General features: G+C 40.2%; 1 protein-coding gene across 3 annotated transcripts in view; it reads left to right on the top strand.

Annotated features, from left to right (window-relative positions):
- Positions 1–18,305, top strand: part of map4k5 (mitogen-activated protein kinase kinase kinase kinase 5) — a 155,685-nt gene that overhangs the window by 104,003 nt on the left and 33,377 nt on the right. For all 3 annotated transcript variants that reach the window (XM_059649146.1, XM_059649148.1, XM_059649147.1), the window contains 4 exons: positions 482–543; positions 6,788–6,829; positions 7,754–7,796; positions 9,619–9,823. In XM_059649146.1, the coding sequence (XP_059505129.1) occupies positions 482–543; positions 6,788–6,829; positions 7,754–7,796; positions 9,619–9,823 (352 nt within the window). The remainder of the gene's footprint in view (positions 1–481; positions 544–6,787; positions 6,830–7,753; positions 7,797–9,618; positions 9,824–18,305) is intronic.

Below are 18,305 nucleotides of genomic sequence, written 5' to 3'. Positions count from 1 at the left end.
GTCATTTGGGCTTTTTGACAATAGCATATTAAACCATCAATGTGACCTTTTTTTAAGAACACTCAAATTGAAATTTATAGTACTTTTGTGTAATAAAGTAACAATTCAATCATAGCAAGTAATGAATTTGTTACCCAGGCTTCCATAAAAAGTTGATATATAACTCGACAAGCAGGTTTATAAAATTGGTTAATTTTTTAAAAAGGTAATTTTTCGGCTTGGTAAACCAAATACCCTGTACTTTACTCTTTAAGGTCCTATTGTACTTCGGTCATAATTCTTAGGTTATTGTGGTCGTCCTCTGTCCCTATATTAGATAAATTGGGTATTTTCAACAGTAATTGTGATTATCTAATGTTGATAACAGGAATGTGCAAGACTTGATCAATCCCTTTCAACATTTATTTTACGAGTGTGTTTTACAGATTGCAATGCTGAACAAATCATCTATTAAGAAATTTCTGTTAAATGTATTGCACAGGAGGTAACCAAAGAAACAGTGTTTGGCTCATCATGGAACTCATTTGCAGATGGAGGAAACAAGTAAGTTAATGATACTTCAAATATCCTTATTCTTGGAGAATGAATAATATTCCATGAGAGAGCTGTGACTCGTCACTTGATCATTTTGTGCAGATTTTTAATGTGGGTGAGTCTTAAAAATGCATATTGAAACAAGAAAATGTTCACTTTTAAGGTCAAGGTCCTGAGAAAAGCTAGAAAATAATTTGCATGCTATTATTCGCATTTTACCATCAGCTTGAATCTTTTATCATCTAGGCGAGCCATGTATGAGGATGTTGGTCAGTAACTAATGACAAGTTACTGTTAATGTTGTATTGATTTATTTTACACAATCGCTTTTGCAGTTCCATTCCAGCAGTTTTAATTTTGTTATCACAGTGGAGCACTTTTTTCTGTAATCAGATCTCATTTTCAACAAATCAAGATGTGCAACTTCAGTATTCCATGACAGGGATGGCATGCCGCGGGGCTAACAATTATTCTTTAAGTACTATGTAACACACGGAACAGCATATAAAATGCTCAAGTGCTCTCATATCCATTTTGTCAGACAATACCAACGTAATAACTATTTAATTGAAGTTAAAATTGACCAAGTTTCTTACAATATAATTATCTAGAAGCACCTACTTGAAACTTAAAGGGTGAATCAGTTCACATAAGATTCAAGTTTCGTCTTGAAGTTGTACTTCACGATGTTGAATAATTTGTGTGACAATCTCCATGAGGTAGACTATAAGGCCATAAGATATAGGAGCAGAATTAGGCCACTCAGCTTATTGAGTCTCCTCTGGCATTCGATCATGGCTGATACATTTTTCAACCCCATTCTACTACTTTCTCTCCATAGCCCTTTGTCCCCTTACTAATAAGAACCTATCTATATCTGTTAAGTACACTCAATGACTTGGCCTCCACAGCCCTGGCAGCAATGACTTCCACAGATTAACAACCCATGGGTGAAAAATTCCTCAACTCTGTTCTGAAGGGTTGTCCCTCCACACTTGACTTGTCTCCTACTTGTGGAAAATCTCCGCCTCCACTCTATTCAAGCCTCTCTGTATTCTGTAAGATTTTTTGAGATCCCTCCTCGTCCTACAGACCCAGAGTCCTCAACTGCACCTCATTTGTCAAGCTCTTCATTCCCAGATGGTTCTTGTAAACCTCCTCTCGACTCGTTTATTAGATATGGAGCCCAAAACTACACTCAATATTCCAAATGCAGTCTGATTAGAGCCTTGTTCAGCATCAGTAGTGCATCTGCTTTTGTATTTGAGCCCACTCGAAATAAGTGTTAACGTTGCATTTGCTTTACTAACTGCCAGCTGAACTTGCATGTTAATCCAAAGAAAATGCTGAATTAGGACTCTTAAATTGCTTTTGTGCTTCATATTTCTGAAGTCTTTCCCCATTCAGCAAATGGCCTGTGCCACTGTTCTTCCTACTGAAGTGCATAACCTCACACTTTCCCCACATTGTATTCCATCTGCCACTTCTCTGGCTGCTCGCCAAGCATACACAAGTCCTTCTACAATCTCCCCACTTCTTCAACCTATCTTTGTGTCCTCTGCAAACTTAGCAACAATGCAGTTAGTTCATTTGTCCAGATGGTTAATCCCTAATGTGTTGCAGTGTTTGTAGCTCAGATGCTAGCTCATCAACTCTGAGCCAGAATTCCTCAAGCAACCAATACTTGTTATAGATGCAGTCACTAAGAACTACATTGGGATCTACCAGGTCCCTTGTCTTGTTGTTAGAGCACATCACCTGGACTGGCATCTCTATTTTAATTACTTGGTTCCAAATTTGATTTTTTTTTTTGAAATTTTTATGCTGATCCTTTAGTTTGTAGCCTGTAAACATTTCCCCTATTTACCTTTGATCTGAAAATAACCTATAATGGTCAAATTAGTAACTAGCACCAAGCAGTAAATTTGCAGTTTGCCTGCAATGTCTCTCTCTTTTGTGCTGAACCCTTTATTCTGTTCTTTTAAAAAAAGACCTTACAAACTATAAGCCAAAAAACGCAATAAAAAAACATCACTTCTGCTTTGCACCAATTTCCCAATTTGCCTCCAAATTCCCAAACTCTGTACTGTCTCAGGCAGTAGATCTTTCCTTCCTGACTTTGCAAAACTTTATTTTTCCTTCACACAAGAGCTAAATGTCACTTCCAGAAAATAAATTGTGAATTCATAATTTACACAAGCTATGTTGCTGTAGCAGAATTTTATGCCAAAATAAGCCTTGCAGATGTGCTAATTTTGAGGTGTGGACTGTTTTCTGCTCAAGGCATCCTTAATAGATTGATCATGATAAAGAACTTTATAATATCTGCCCTATTCTGCATGCAGTTTATTGATATTGTGGGATCAATTTGCTTAGTAGGCCGAATGGCTGACTTGCACTGTTAGCATCACTGTACATTACAGGTTCAACTCCTGTACCAGCTGAGGCCACCATGAAAGTCCCGTCTTCTCGACCTTGCCCCTCACCTGAGGTATAGTGACCTTCAAATTAAACTCCCCCCTCTGTGAACAGCTAATGGTCTTCTGGCACAGTGGCAATTTTATTAATAATTGTGTTTAAAAGGAATAAGTCAATCTTTAAATGAACTTAACTTAATTCTCCATAGAGAGCATCACTAGTACAGATGATTTTCATTGAAACTTTGGTTATATCAAGACAGCTTTATGTACTGATCTCTGTTGTTCAGAAAGGTGAAGAAACACGGATCTGAAATTCATTTTTGCTGTAAGGAAGGATGATATGTCCATGGTTTCAATGCTAGTCTGCACTAAGCCACATGATCACCAATGGTGATCGATCTTTGGGCAAAGGACAGCTTCCTTAAACTAGTTCTAAATTTGTGATTTGCTAGTTATGAATCTCACTTGTCATTCCATGGTAAATTTGTAATTAATTTAAATGTACAGTGAAGGCTGTGTGAAATTATAAAATGCCTCTGATGCCAAGGGTATGGATATGAAGAGTGATTCTTTAACCTTTTTGAAAGTGAAAATGGAGGTACTAGAGAGGGTAGTGGGCTTAAAGTGTGTGTGTGTTTGTCTGCCTGTCTATATATGTGTATATATATGACATAATCATTGTTGTAAATGTTACTTTGTCTTGGATAGTGTCAAACTTGTTGTGTCGGAACTGACTCACCCAGGCATGTGGGAAGTGTTCCTTCATCATCCTAATTTGTGCTTTGTAGATGTTGGATAGGCACTGGGGACACAGTGAGTTTAATGCAGTGGAATTTCAGCCTTTGACCTGTTGTAGCCACAGTGTTGGTATGACTGGTTTGATTCTTTTTCTGTTCAGTAGTAACTTTCAAGTTGTTAGTGGGAATTATCTGTTAAGCATCAAGGGGCTATTCTGTCTCATTGATTGTCATTGTGGCTTAAGAGTTCCTTGTTACTTTATCTGTGCATTGGACACTGACTGTGTTTCAGTATCTGAGGTAGTGTGAATGATGCTGAACATTGTGTAGTCATTCGTGAAAATCTTCACTTCTAATCTTATGATGGAGGAAGCAGTTGAAGGTGTTTAGGTCTAGGGCATTCCTCTAAGGAACTTCTGCAGTGATGACCTGTGGCGGCTTCGTTCATGTTATATAAGACTAACCAGTAGAGTTCTCCACCCCCTGCCGACTTGAGATTTTGCCTGGGCTCCTTTAGTCACTGTCACATTTCTTGTTGAGTTCTGCAGTTAGAACCGATTTTATTGTTGAGCACATGCTCTTTGATAGTGCTGTTAATCTCAGCTTCTGTAACTTTACGGATGATTGAGAGTAACTGGGGTGAATTTGTCCAGCATATTGAGAAGGCAATCTTTCATGTTGCCAGATAGATGGTACTATTATACCGAAACAGCTTGGCCAAGGGATACGATTAATTCTGGAGCACAAGTCTTCAGTTCTTTGCAGTGCCTAGTGCTTTTCATTGTTTATTATGTTATGTGGAGTGAATGAAATTGCTTGAAAGTTGGTATTTATAATATTGGGAATCTCAGAAGAACAGTGAGATGGATCATCCATTCTGCACTTCTAGCTGAAGATGGCTATAAATGCTTCAGCCTTGTCTTTTGCACTGATGTCCAGGCTTCCCCCATTGTTCAGGATGAGACTATATTTGCAGTATTTCCTTCTGTTGGTTTACAATCATCCACCATTGTTCACAACTGGATAGGGCAGGACTTGTGTAGCTTGCATCTGATCCATTGAATGTGGGATCACTTAACTCTGTGTGCTGCTTCACATGCATGTTGTCATTTTATAATTTCATCAGGTTGACGCCTAATTTTTAGGTATGCCTAATGCTTCTCCTGGCATGCCCTCCTCGGCCAGAAGTTGGCACCAGTTTCAGTGCAAAAATGAATTGTTACGGTATTATTGTAACGGGGAGGTATGATGGGGGGGGTGGGGGGGGGCACGGTGGTGGTTGTGCAAGGTTGTTTCTGTTTTGTCAGATAACAGAACTAGCTGCGATACTCAACATGTAGTATCGTCAGGCAGCTGTACAATTTGGATAGGGCATCTACATCATTCTTTTGACTGCATTGTCTAGCAGTCATTGTTGGCCTTTGAAGATAACTTGGGCTGTGAGTTTGCCATCGTAAGTGCCTCAACTTCCTCGGATGCTTATTGCAATTTATAAAAGGCATGCCTTTTCTTTCTCTTATTTGCACAATCTTTATTCTGATTCTTATTCATATTTCATCTGCCAATTTTGCTGCCTTGTGCATTCTGTCTAGCTTGTTTTGTGCGCTTCTGGATGGCTTCTTGGATTTAAGATCTCCCCAAATTTTATTTGATTTCTGAACTTGAACTCGACCCACAGACCGTAATTACTATAAGAAATCTTTTCAGTAATTTTCAGGCATGCTAGTCAACACTCCCTTTCACCAATGCCTCTTGTTTTCTGGCTGTACAATTGAGATATGGTGATATTGTAACAAACTTTGGATTATGTGTAAAAAATGCTTCTAACGTGCACAATTCTATAACCTTAAGTTTTATTTTTCTGTTAAAGATGGAGGGTGCCAGTTGTGAGTTATTCATATTTTACTGCTACTAATTGTTAATATACCAGCAGCTGTAGTATGCCGTTAAGTTCCAATTATGGCAATCTGTTTCTTACGCTTCTCAGGCATGAAACACATCTTGTGCATCCTACTCTACAAACTATTTCCCTCTTTTTGTTATGATTGCAAAGGAGCCGCCTTAAATGTGTTGAGAAAGAATTGCAACAATGCTAACTCAGTAGCTTAATCAGTAGCTACCATGCCTCCATCTGCTGTACTACGTGTTTTGTGGTAGATGGTGGCTCTGGAGATGGGTCAAATGTACATTTTACTGTCCTAAATACAAATTCATCCCAATTGATTATATTGTGATTACAATTGTTTCTATTCTCCTTGCAAGTGACCTACCCAAAAGTCTTATCTACCATGAGGATGGTTCTAGTTATGATTTGTGTCAAATATTTTTTCAATTTTTTTGAGATATCTAATTGCATATGTTTTAAGGTGCTGATAAATCCAGTGCATTATGGTCATATCACATCTTCTCTTCCCACACTGAACAAGAAATTTAGTTTAACAAAAAGTGCCACTAAAAATAATGGGAAAGGCAATGTAATTCATACCAAGTAGTAGAATACAAAATTGTGATCTGAAATGTTTTTGAGATCTCAATTGGGTAGATCCTGAGTTAGTTATTTACATGTTGGAAAGGGCAATGTGAAGATATATTAGAATATTGGGTTATGGTGAGAAAGTATTATCATCAAGTTTTAAAAAGTGTTTCACCAACATTTAAAGGGAAAAGGAGCAATTGTTAAGTTTTTTTTTTACAAAAGTGGGTTTATTTTCTAATTTTCAGACTTACGAGTCGGTTCTGTACACGTGGGTTCGGGTATAATTATAGGTTGTTTCTCATCATCCAACCAATCTGCATCTTGAATTGCATATTTTACTTTTGAGGTGTAAGAAGGATTCTTCGATGAAGTCACACAATCATATTCCCTGTGTTCACCTGTTGAAATTTTTCGAAGGAATTTACGTTGAAGTATTATGCATCTGTCTTAGTTTCCATTATATGCCATATTTTGAGTCCATTATTAGATATGTTTAAATTTTGTTTTTACTTAATACACGTTAATATTGTGGTAGTATGCATACTTCACTCAATACAAAGCATCTCTTTTCTGTTAATAGTATTCTTTATAATGTGGAATGTTATGAATCATTATTTTAGGGGACACATGGCACACCTGGACGAAGACGTTGAAAATGAACTGTAAGTGCCCTTGTGTGGATTGTAATCCCATCACAATTTATTTAAATTTAATGATGTTAATATTTCCATAGAATCATGAAAGGTTTTAAATTGCAAATGTAATGAATTGATTTGAAATGTCTATTTGTGTATTTGTGGGATGACAAATTTGAGAGTTCATTTAAGGAATTGCATTAATTTGACAGATATTAAACAAGACTGTAAATCATTTTTCAAAATCAGCCTATGAACATTGTAGAAAATCTTAAATCAGCCTGTTTCAGGATTTAGCTGTTCCTCAATTTAGTCACGCTATTGTTGATACTAGCTTACCTCCTGTAGAATGGGTAATGAAGAATTGTAGGGAATAGTTTCAGATGCTTTAGTGTAAGTACACAGATTAAGGCAAGGAGAGAACTGTATATGTTAACTGATGCAGTCAAAACGCCTTCAATACTTTCAGAACCTGTGACTGACCCATCCAAAAGAACAAGGATGGCAGGCACATGGGAAGACCATCACCTGCAAATCTCACATCTTTACTTGAAAATATTTTGCTGTGCTTTCACAGTCACTGACAAAAAAAGCTTGAAACTCTGACCATAAAAGCCATGTAGCCATGCCAGAAGGTTTTCTGGAGTCAAGGAGATGATTCACCCTTCTGAAAGGCCTTTTGGCATCCGTCACCCTCGCATGCAAGAAACAAATATGTAAAAGTGGGACTGATTTTGTCTTTGCATTACAGCTTAAGGAAAGAGTATCTGAAAGGGAAGTATTCCTATTAGTTATTATCTCAGAAATGAATTTGCCTGAAGACTTGGGGAACTGAGCATTTGTCAATCTTGTATGTCTAATGTGTGAAATCTTAACATTACTTTTATCTTCCTGTTGTATCTGCATTGTATCCTTTTGAACCATGTTAAACAATTTGTATTTTTCTATAAGGCCAACACTTAAAAGAGTAGTTCCACCTCCCCTTCCACCAAAAGTGAGTACTCTTACAATTTTCTCTCTCTCTTTTTTTTCTTCCCTCCCTCCCTAAAAAAAACAGAACTGAAGTAATTCTTGCAAAGGGAATTGTAAAAATCAAATTTGGTTGTTCGTGTCTTTTTAACTAAAATTGGTCGAAATATTACACTGCATCAGCTGTTCTATGGTTGTAGTAAAATAAAATTTCAGTGGGCTGTTAGGCTTACAATTAAAAGGTTAATTAATACATTTTGTTTAAGGGCCATCACCATTACTGTGGCATTTCAGCTGCAGCAAAACTTATTAAGAATCACTCTGCACAAATCATCAAGAATGAAGAAGTATTTGAGTCTTTGTAGAAATTTGTTTGCACAGCTTCTGCATGGCACCCTTAAACTTCCCTGTTAGGTCACTAGCCATATGTAGTGGATTGACACCAGCAGGAATCTTTATAATTTACTTAAGTAAGATTTAGATAATTATGCTAAGGCCTTTGGGGCGGTACAGTGATTAGCACTGCTACCTCTCAGCACCTGGGGCCCCAGTTCAATTCCAGTCTTGGGCAACTGTCTGTGTGGAGTTTACATGTGTCTGCATGGGTTTCCTCCAGGTCCTCCCTGTTTTCTCCTATAGTCCAAAGAAGTGCACGTTAGGTGGATTGGCTCTGCTAAACTGCCCATGGTATCTAGGGTGGGAAATGCAGGGATACAGTTGTGGGTGGATCTGGGTGGGATACTGTTTGGATGGTTAGTGTGGACTTGATGGGCTGAATGGTCTGCTTCCACACTGTAGGAATTCTATGAAATATTAAGGTGAACGACAAGAAGTACAAATGAAAATATTTCTTTGCTTCACAAAACAGGAAACTTCTTTTGACAGATGTACATTTCTTTTCTGTCCTGTCACCCTGTGCACCTCAACTTGCAATATTTATCATCCTTAAATGAATGGAGCTCTGAACCACAAACTCTTGGGAGTACAATGGAAGATGAGCTTTAAGCTGAGATGTAATTTTTGAAGGTGGATTAGGGCAGATCCTTAAAATTCAATGCCAAAGTATTGGGAGGTAGTTCAGGAAAAGATAGGATGTAGAGCAGATATTTTCCTGCAAAGGAAAGGGGTTTGACACACTCTCTCACAGCAAGGTGCCTGGTTCTTTAGGACCATGTAGGTTAAGTAGGATAAAGCAAAAGGGAATGTTAAATTGAGAGGAGTATTGAAACTATAGTGGTGAAATTAAGGAGATTGGAAATGCAGAGTAAGAGTGTGACAGCTTTTTATAAAAGACAGTAAATGTGCTGTAAATTTTAATGATTCTTTTAAGATTTCACGATCATCATTGCAGCGCAATAACTTAGCAATTTATAGCTCTCTCTACCTAACTAAGCAATTAAACACAATTACTTTTGAAGGTACCTTCAGTTTTACCTTCACTATTCAGGCATACAAGTTTTATAGAAACTTGATTAGGTTTAATTATCTGTACTTATGGTTCCAAGGGACACTGTGTGATGGGTTTGTTTTTCAATAATCTTCATGCTTGTTGAAAAAATTTGAGCAGAACTGTCACTTTTGAGAGCACGAAACAGAATTGAATTGGCTGCCACTTAGTTTCCTTCTTGGCTGATTCTGAATTTGTGTCCCATTTGACATGCCAGTTTTATCTTCATGCAGAGAATGAAAGCTCTGTCTGCTGATTCAAATTGCTTTACCTTTTCCATAATGTTCTTGATCAGCTGTTAATGAAATTGCAGTGTTTGTATTTAGAAATACATTGGAGTAAGAAAACTAACCTGAAGCTTCCTATTTCATATTATTGAAACCAGTTTCTCACATTTCAGCCAAGGGTGCAGAGTGCTTCCGATCTTCCAGATGAAGAGAGATCACAGACAATCAAAAGGCAACCTTGCACAGAAAATGGGCCATCATCTGTGCCAAGAAGACAGAGCACTCCAACATCACTGTATCAATCGGAGATTCTTGAAACACCCCTTCCCAGTAGCATTAGTAGCCCTGGATTACTTGATATCCGAGCTAATGACTTAGGTAATGTAACTAAATATGGAGTAGGGCTCACTGTGCTACTAACATAATTTATGCTGCTGAAGGGTCCTGACCCTGAAACATCAACTCTTCTCTGATGCTGTCTGACCTGCTGTGTTCCTCCAGCTGGGTGAGGGAATGGTGTAGTGGTATCATCACTGGACTGTTAATCTAGAGACACTGGAATGTTCTGGGGATCCAAGTTTGAATCTCACCACGGCAGATGTTGGAATTTGAATCCAATGAATATCTGGAGTTAAGAGTCTAATGATGACCATGAATCCATTGTCGATTGGTGGCCAAGCCCATCTGGTTAACTAATGTCCTTTAGGGAAGGAAACTGCCATGCTTACCTGGTCTGGCCTACCTGTGACCCCAGACTTGCAGCAATGTGGTTAATTCAGCTGCCCTCTGGTCAATTAGGAACAGGCAATAAATGCTATCTAGCAGTGATGCCTCATCAAAAAAGCTCCTCACTGTGTTAACACTGTCTCCAAAACCTGCAGTTCCTGCATCTCCAACACAGTTTATCCCTCTGCCTTGCATCCCCAAAGCCATACAGACTAGCACATAGAACATTACAGCGCAGTACAGACCCTTCGGCCTTCAATGTTGCGCTGACCTGTGAAACCAATCTGAAATCCATTTAACCTACACTATTCCATTATCTTCCATATGTTTATCCAATGGCCATTTAAATACCCTTAAGGTTGGTGAGTCAACTACTGTTGCAGGCAGGGTATTCCACGTCCTTACTACTCTGAGTAAAGAACCTCCCTCTGACATCTGTCCTATATCTATCACCCCTCAATTTAAAGCTACGTCCCCTCGTGCTAGCCATCACCATCCAAGGAAAAAGGCTCTCGCTGTCCACTCTATCTAATCCTCTGATCATCTTGTATGTCTCTATTAAGTCACCTCTTAACCACCTCTTTCTAACAAAAACAGCCTCAAGTCCCTCAGCTTTTCCTCAAAAGACCTTCCCTCCATACCAGGCAACATCCTGGTAAGTCTCCTCCCCATTCTTTCCAGTGCTTCCACATCCTTCCTGTAATGCGGCGACCAGAACTGTACGCAATATTCTAAGTGCGGCCACACCAGAAGTTTTGTGCAGCTGCAACATGACCTCATGGCTCCGAAATTCCCTCTACCAATAAAACCTAACACACTGTATGCCTTCCTAACAACCCTATCAACCTGGGTGGCAACTTTCAGGGATCCACATATGTGGACACAGATCTCTCTGCTCATCCACACTACCAAGAATCTTACCATTAGCCCAGTACTTTGTATTCCTGTTACTCCTTACAAAGTGAATCACCTTATGCTTTTCCGCATTAAACTCCATTTGCCACCTCTCAGCCTAGCTCTGCAGCTTATCTATGTCCCTCTGTAATCTGCAACATCCTTCCGCACTATCTACAACTCCACCGACTTTAGTGTCATCCACAAATTTACTAACCTATCCTTCTACGCCCTCATCCAGGTCATTTAGAAAAATGACAAACAGCAGTGGCCCCAATACAGATCCTTGCAGTACACCACTAGTAACTGAACTCTAGGATGAGCATTTCCCATCAACCACCACCCTCTGTCTTCTTCCAACTACCCAATTTCTGATCCATACTGCTAAATCACCCTCAATCCCATGCCTCCGTATGTTACTCCCTGTTGCAGACGTGGAGTTTAATTTATCTGATTTTGCTGTTCATGCTGATGGTATTTTGGTGGTATTGATTTTGTGTACCATTTGGATCAACGGGTTCTTAGGATGTGTGCCCTGTGTAGACTTCAGAAACAATTGCTAGATGGCAATTGCTGGTTTCTCTACATTGCTTTTGTAAGGATATGTTACAAATTAATGTAAGGATAAACCGCAATGATGTGGGCCTGTGAGTATGTTAAATATAAATAAATGCCAGGAAATGGCACATTGTAATTAGACTATTGATGTCTCTCCTATTCACATGTCAATCTCTAATCAAACTGAAATTTTAAGGATATTGCAACAGCTAGGACTTAACTCTCTGATCCAACAAAGTCCTGCATGATTGATTTCTAGTTATGTCAAGGAGGGAGTATTTGCACATGCAGATTGCTCTTTGTAGGAATAAGTATTGCAATTCAAATGCCCTGAAGTTAAGAATAAACTAATACTATTGAATTAGAATAGCTATGAAAATTCACAAATTTATTGAAGTACATGGAGCAGGAATATCAGTCAGTTTTGGATTATAATATCACCCATAGCAGGTCTGATAGTTTCACTTCTTAATCATTGTGACATCAAACGTCCCATGCTGTGCTGAGATTGGCCAATAATACAACTTCTGTGGAATGCAAGTTAATGGCAGGATTCTTGGCAGTGTGGAGGAACAGGGATCTTGGGGTCCACGCCCATAGTTCTCTCAAAGTTGCCCACCCAAGTTGATAGGGTTGTAAAGAAGGCGTATGGTGTGTTGGGGAATCGAGTTGGAGCCATGAGGTTATGCTGCAGCTCTATAAAGCTCTGGTTAGACCACACTTGGAATGTTGTTGGTCACCTCATGATGAGAAAGATGTGGAAGCTTTAGAGAGGGTGAAGAGGAGATTTACCAGGATGCTGCCTGGACTGGAGGGCAGGTCTTATGAGGAAAGGTTGAGGGAGCTAGGGCTTTTCTCATTGGAGTGAAGAAGGATGAGAAGTGACTTGATAGAGGTGTACAAGATAATGAGAGGCATAGATTGAGTGGATAGTCAGAGACTTTTTCCCCCATGCAGAAATGACTATCATGAGGGGACATAATTTTAAGGTGATTGGAGGAAGGTACAGGGTAGATGTCAGAGGTGGGTTCTTTACACAGAGTGTTGAGCATGTGGAATGCGCTGCCAGCAGTGGTAGCAGAGTCAGACTTTACAGACTTTTAAGCGACTCTTGGATAGGCACATGGTGGAAAGTAAAATGTAGGGTATGCAGAGTAGATTGATCTTAGTAGAAATATAGGTCAGCACAACATCATGGGCCAAAAAGGGCCTGTACTGTGCTGTACTTATGTTTTATGTTCTTGTTCTGTGTTCTTAAAGCTGTATTGGTGGCTCACATCCTTGGCCAACTCGCCCACCTCGGATAATCTAACTGAGACACCACCACCCCTCTTCATACAAATGAAAAAATTTTGTCTCTAATATACCGTTAAATGTTTAAAATGATAAAAAGAATCATTGGCATTTGTATGGGAGTGAGCAATAGAATCATGTCTTTTAAAAAACATTTTTATTGAAGATAACTGTCAGCCAATAACTCTAAGGTTGTTCAGTTGCATTAAATTTTTTTTAAAAATCTGCATTAGATTGAGATATTTACTTAACATTGACTAATTGAAAATTAGGTTGAAAAAACCAAAGAACTCTGGAGCAATACAGTGTGGAGCTGGTGGAATACAACAGGTCAGACAGCTTCAGAAGAGCAGGAGAGTCAACATTTCAGCCCTAGACACTAGATCACGACTGATCTAGGTCTTAGCCCGAAATGACAACTCTCCTCTTCGAATGCTGCCTGACCAGCCGTGTTCCATTAGCTCTGACTCCAGCATCTGCAGTTCTTGTTATCTCCAAAGAACTGTGGATGCTGGAAATAGAAACAGATGTAAAAATTGCTGGAAAAACTCAGCAGGTCTGGCAGCATCTATGAAGAGAAAGCACCATTAATGTTTTGGGTCTAGTGACTCTTTCAGAGCAGATATGGAACTGATAGCCAGGACAAGGTTGGTATATATGCTGAAGATGGGGTTGGGGGAGGAGTAATGATAGATGAAATTGGAGCCGAGAGAGAGAGACAGAGGCAGAGGAGTAGGTAAAGGTCAGCCTGAGGGAATCAATAGCTGCTAATGGAGGTTATTAGTGGCCAACAATGTGATGACAAGGCCTGAAGTTTGGAGGTTGCAGTAAAGATGTAGAAGTAGTGCTCAGGCCTTAAAATTGTTGGACTTGATATTGATCCAGAAGGTTGCAGGGTCCCCAAGTGGAAAATGAGGTGTTGTTCTTCCTGCTTGTGTTGAGCTTCACTGGAGTGCTGCAGCAAACTTAAGACAGATGTTGACTGGGGAACGTGGTGGTTTGTTAAAATGGCAGGCACCTGGAAGCTCAGTCACTTTTGCAGACTGAGCATTGGTGTTCTGCAAAGTGTTCTTTGTCTGCATTTTGTCTTCCCGGTGTAGAGCAGACTACGTTGTGAGCGGCAAATAGGGTAGAATAGATTGAAGGTAAATCAGTGCTTTGCCTGGGAAGTGTATCTGGGGCCTTGGATGGTGAGGTGAGAAGTCGTAAACAAACAGGTGTTTCACCTTCTATGATTGCAATGGGAATGTGGGAGAAGTTCTGAGTCGACCCATGTATCCTGGAGAGAATGGTCCCTTTGGAAGGCTGATGAGAGGACAGAGGAATATGTGTCTGCTTGTGGCACCCCACTGGAAGTGGTGGAAATTATGGATAATGAAAGGCTGGTGGGGTGGTAAGTGAGGACCAGGAGGCCCCTATCACAGTTGTGAGAGGGGAGTGAGGCCTCTATCATGGTTGAGAGGGGGTTTGGGGATGAAGTGCAAGGGGCAGGTTAGACGTGGCTGAGGGGCCTGCCAACCAGTGGTGGGGAATCCTTGGTTGAGGAAGAAGCTGGATGTTTTGGAGGCCCCTTTTATAGAAGCTGGCATCATCAGAAGAGATGGAACGAAGACTGAGAAATTGGAATGGAGTTTTTACTTTAAGCAAGATGTGGGACTATATCATTGAGGTAACTGTGGATGTTGGTGGTTTGTAGTGGATGTTGGTGGTCAGCCTGTCTCTGGAAAGTAGGACTCAGATGGACCAGGTGAAGGTGAGAGGAGAATGGAAATTGGAAGCAAAATGTATAAACTTTTCGAATTCTGGATGAGAGGTGAAAGCTCCACTAATGATGTCAGCAGTGTACTGGAGCAAAAGTTGTGGGTGGATGCCCAACTAGGACTGAAACTGGCTTAACTGGGGACCATTTCCATATCCATGAACACGCCTTTAGTCTGAAGAGAGTGAGAGGTGCTAAAGTTATTCAAATTAAGGACCAGCCTGGCAGGTGGAGGAGGTGGATTGGGAATGGTTCAGCTTTTCCCCAGAAAATATGTTTAATGTCTCATAAGGTCGTAGACGTGCTCACCAAGTCAGTGAGTTTGGTTGCAAAAGTTTCGTCACTCTGCTAGGTGATGTCATCAGTGTGCCTTTGGTGAAGTGTATGTGTCTGTTCCGCTTGTTATTTATATGCCTCGGTTTGCTGGAGTGATTGGTTTTGTTTCTCAGCGGTTTGTACAAAGGGTCTCGTTCCATATGTTTTTTGATGGAGTCCTGATTGGAATACGAGGCCTCCAGGAGTTCCCTGGCATGTCTCTGTTTGGCTTGTGTGATTATCGAAGTTCTGTCCAAGTTGAATTTGTGTCCCTTGTTGTCAGTGTGTAGTGAGACAAGTGAGAAGTGACTGTGTCTCTTGGTTGCTAGTTGCTGTTCATGTATCCGTATTGTCAATTTTCTTCCTGTTTGGCCTATGTAGTGTTTCTCACAGTCCTTCCATGGTGTTTTGTATATTACAATGGTTTTGCTGGTTTTGGGTATGGGATCATTTAAGATTGTCAGAGTTGTCATAGGGTGGTTGTCAGTTTGTGGGCTACTGTGACACTCAGACTCCGAGTAGTCTTGTGGCCATCTCTGAGATGTCCTCAATGAATGGTAGGGTGCTAACTGATTCCGGTCGTGTTGTGTCTTCCTGTTGTGGACTGTCTCAGAGGTAATGGCGAATTGTGCTTTTCGGGTATCCATTTCTTTCAAAGACTCTGTATAAGTGTTCCTGTTCGGCTTTGCTTAGTTTTGGGTTGTGACGCGTTTAAATAGTGTCCTGATGCGGCTCCGTTTGTGGGTGTTGGCATGGTTGCTATTGTAATTGAGTATTTGGACCACATGTGTGGTTTTCTATATGCAAGTTTCCCTTTGTTTTTGCATTCTACCATTATGTCCAGGAAGGATTGTTCTCCTTTCGTTAATTTTATCCCAGTGAGGATGTTGTTTATGTGTAAGTCCATTTCTTCTCGTTTTTAATGTGTTTAATAATCACAAAGGAGTCACCAACATATTGGACCCAAAGTTTGGGTTGTATAATGGGGAGTGCTGTCCGTTCTATCCTTTTGCATTACTGCTTTTGCAATCAGTCCTGATATTAGGGATTTTCCATTGCTGTTCTGTGCTGGTCTCAACACTGAGCAAAAATGGAAGGTGGAACGCACTCATCACCTTATGGAAAGCCCTGGAAAGACTCAAGAAAATCAGGAACGTTGCATCTTACCAGCAGACAAAGGACTTATGACAGTAACACTCAATGGAACTCACCTACCAACAGATGGTGATAGACCCAACACCACAGCTAGGAAACCAGATTACGATGATCCCAAAGAAATTACACAAGTCGGGAGACGTCGGCAAGACAGACTAACAAAAAATGAACGAAAACACTTCACTTCTACCAACTTACCAAGGTACACCAAACAAGGGCTCCCCCCTGCCCCCGACCCATTGTCTCCCTCTCAGAAACGCCAATATATAAATTTGCCAAAGAACTACAACAGAAATTGAAATACATGGTGGACAATGCTATCTGCCCCGTTCAGTCATCCTGAGAATTCCTCAACATCATCAAGGACACTGGGATAGATGAGGAAGAGATGATATCTTTCAACGTAGCAGCACTATTTACATCCATAAACATCTCCCTTGCCAAAGAAATAACTGCCACACTGCTAGACAAATTGAATAAGCCAACAACCCAGGACTCCCACAACACCAGTAAGGATATCACTGTGAAACTACTAAATTTGTGCCTCACAACCCACTTCACCTTCAATGACAACATATACAAACAAGACAACAGAACGCCAATGGGATCCCCAATATCGGGACTGATTGCAGAAGCAGTAATGCAAAGGTTAGAATGGACAGTGCTCCCCATTATACAACACAAACTTTGGATCTGATATGTGGATGACACTTTTTGATTATTAAGCATACTAAACTGGAAGAGACCCACCACGTATAAACAGCGTCCTCACTGGGATAAAATTCACGAAAGAAGAGAACAACAATTAACTACCCTTCCTGGACATAATGGTAGAATGTAAAAACATCGGATAACTCCAGACTAGCATACGTAGAAAGACAATACATACAGACCAGATACTCTGATACAGTAGTAACCAACCCAACTCCCACAGACAGAGCTGCATCAGGACACTACTTAAACGAGCCACAACACGTTGCAGCAACCCGGAATGTACGCAAGGCCAGAACAGGAACACTTGTACAGAAGTCTTCAAAAGGAATTGATACTCAAAAAGCACAATCCGCCATTACCTCCGACAGACCACAACAGGAAAACACAACACGACCAGAATGACGTATTACCCTATCATAGATCAAGGGCGTTTCAGAGATTACCACAAGACTACTCAGACCCCTAAATATCAGTCACCCACAAACCCGACCACCACCCTATGACAGCTACCGATGAACGTAAAGGATCCCATACCCAAAACCACCAAAGCTGGAGTAACGTGCAAATTACCATGCAAGGACTGTGAGAAACACAGTATAGGCCAAACAGGAAGAAAATTGACTGTATGGATACATGAACACCCAACTAGCCACCAAGAAACACGAGTAATTCTCACTTAACTCACTCTGCACGAACAACAAGGGACACAAATTCGACTTAGACAAAACATCGACAATCATACAAGCCAAACAGAGACACAGCGGGGGAAATCTTGGAAGCCCGGTATACCAACAGGAACTCCATCAGCAAACACATTGAATTAGACCCTGTGTACAAACCACTGAGAAAACCAGGAGTAATGCCAACCACCCCAGCAAACCGAGGAATATAAATACAAACAGGACAGAACACAGACACTTTACCTGACACGCACTGATGATGTTACTTAGCAGGGGGTGTTAAAACGTTTGCAACCAAACCCATTGGCTTGGCGAGCGCGTCTGCAACCTCATCCACAATCCGAGGTACAAATCCTCTCAAAATTTAAATGTCTCATAAGAAATGAAGTAACTAATATTGTTGGTGTGAAATCATGTTAATTTTGGAACTTGCCCCAGACCTTTTGTGTGGGACCAGTGAAATTTAATTTAATTATTGCTTCTTTAATTACAGACAGTTGGTTGCATTGCAGACACCAGCTAATGTTCTGTTCACACATTATTCAACAGTGCTTCATCAAAAAAATCTTTTCCCCCAGTCTTGAAGCCCACAAAATTAACACCACAAAGTCAGTGAATGAGAATTGAAAAAATGCCTTGAAAAATAAATTTTCCATGCTTTAAAGTCTGAATTTGCAGTGCTTGCCATTGGTTGCCTTTTGGACATTTTCAGAAGTTTGAGATTTTCTGTTTAGCAATCCTTTTTAGATTGCTGGAACTGTTATCT

Source organism: Stegostoma tigrinum, chromosome 10 (genome assembly GCF_030684315.1).
Source record: "Stegostoma tigrinum isolate sSteTig4 chromosome 10, sSteTig4.hap1, whole genome shotgun sequence".
NCBI classification, from domain to species: Eukaryota; Metazoa; Chordata; class Chondrichthyes; order Orectolobiformes; family Stegostomatidae; genus Stegostoma; species Stegostoma tigrinum.
The sequence above is the reverse complement of the archived record's forward strand: the minus strand, read 5'-3'. Positions and strand labels throughout refer to the sequence as shown.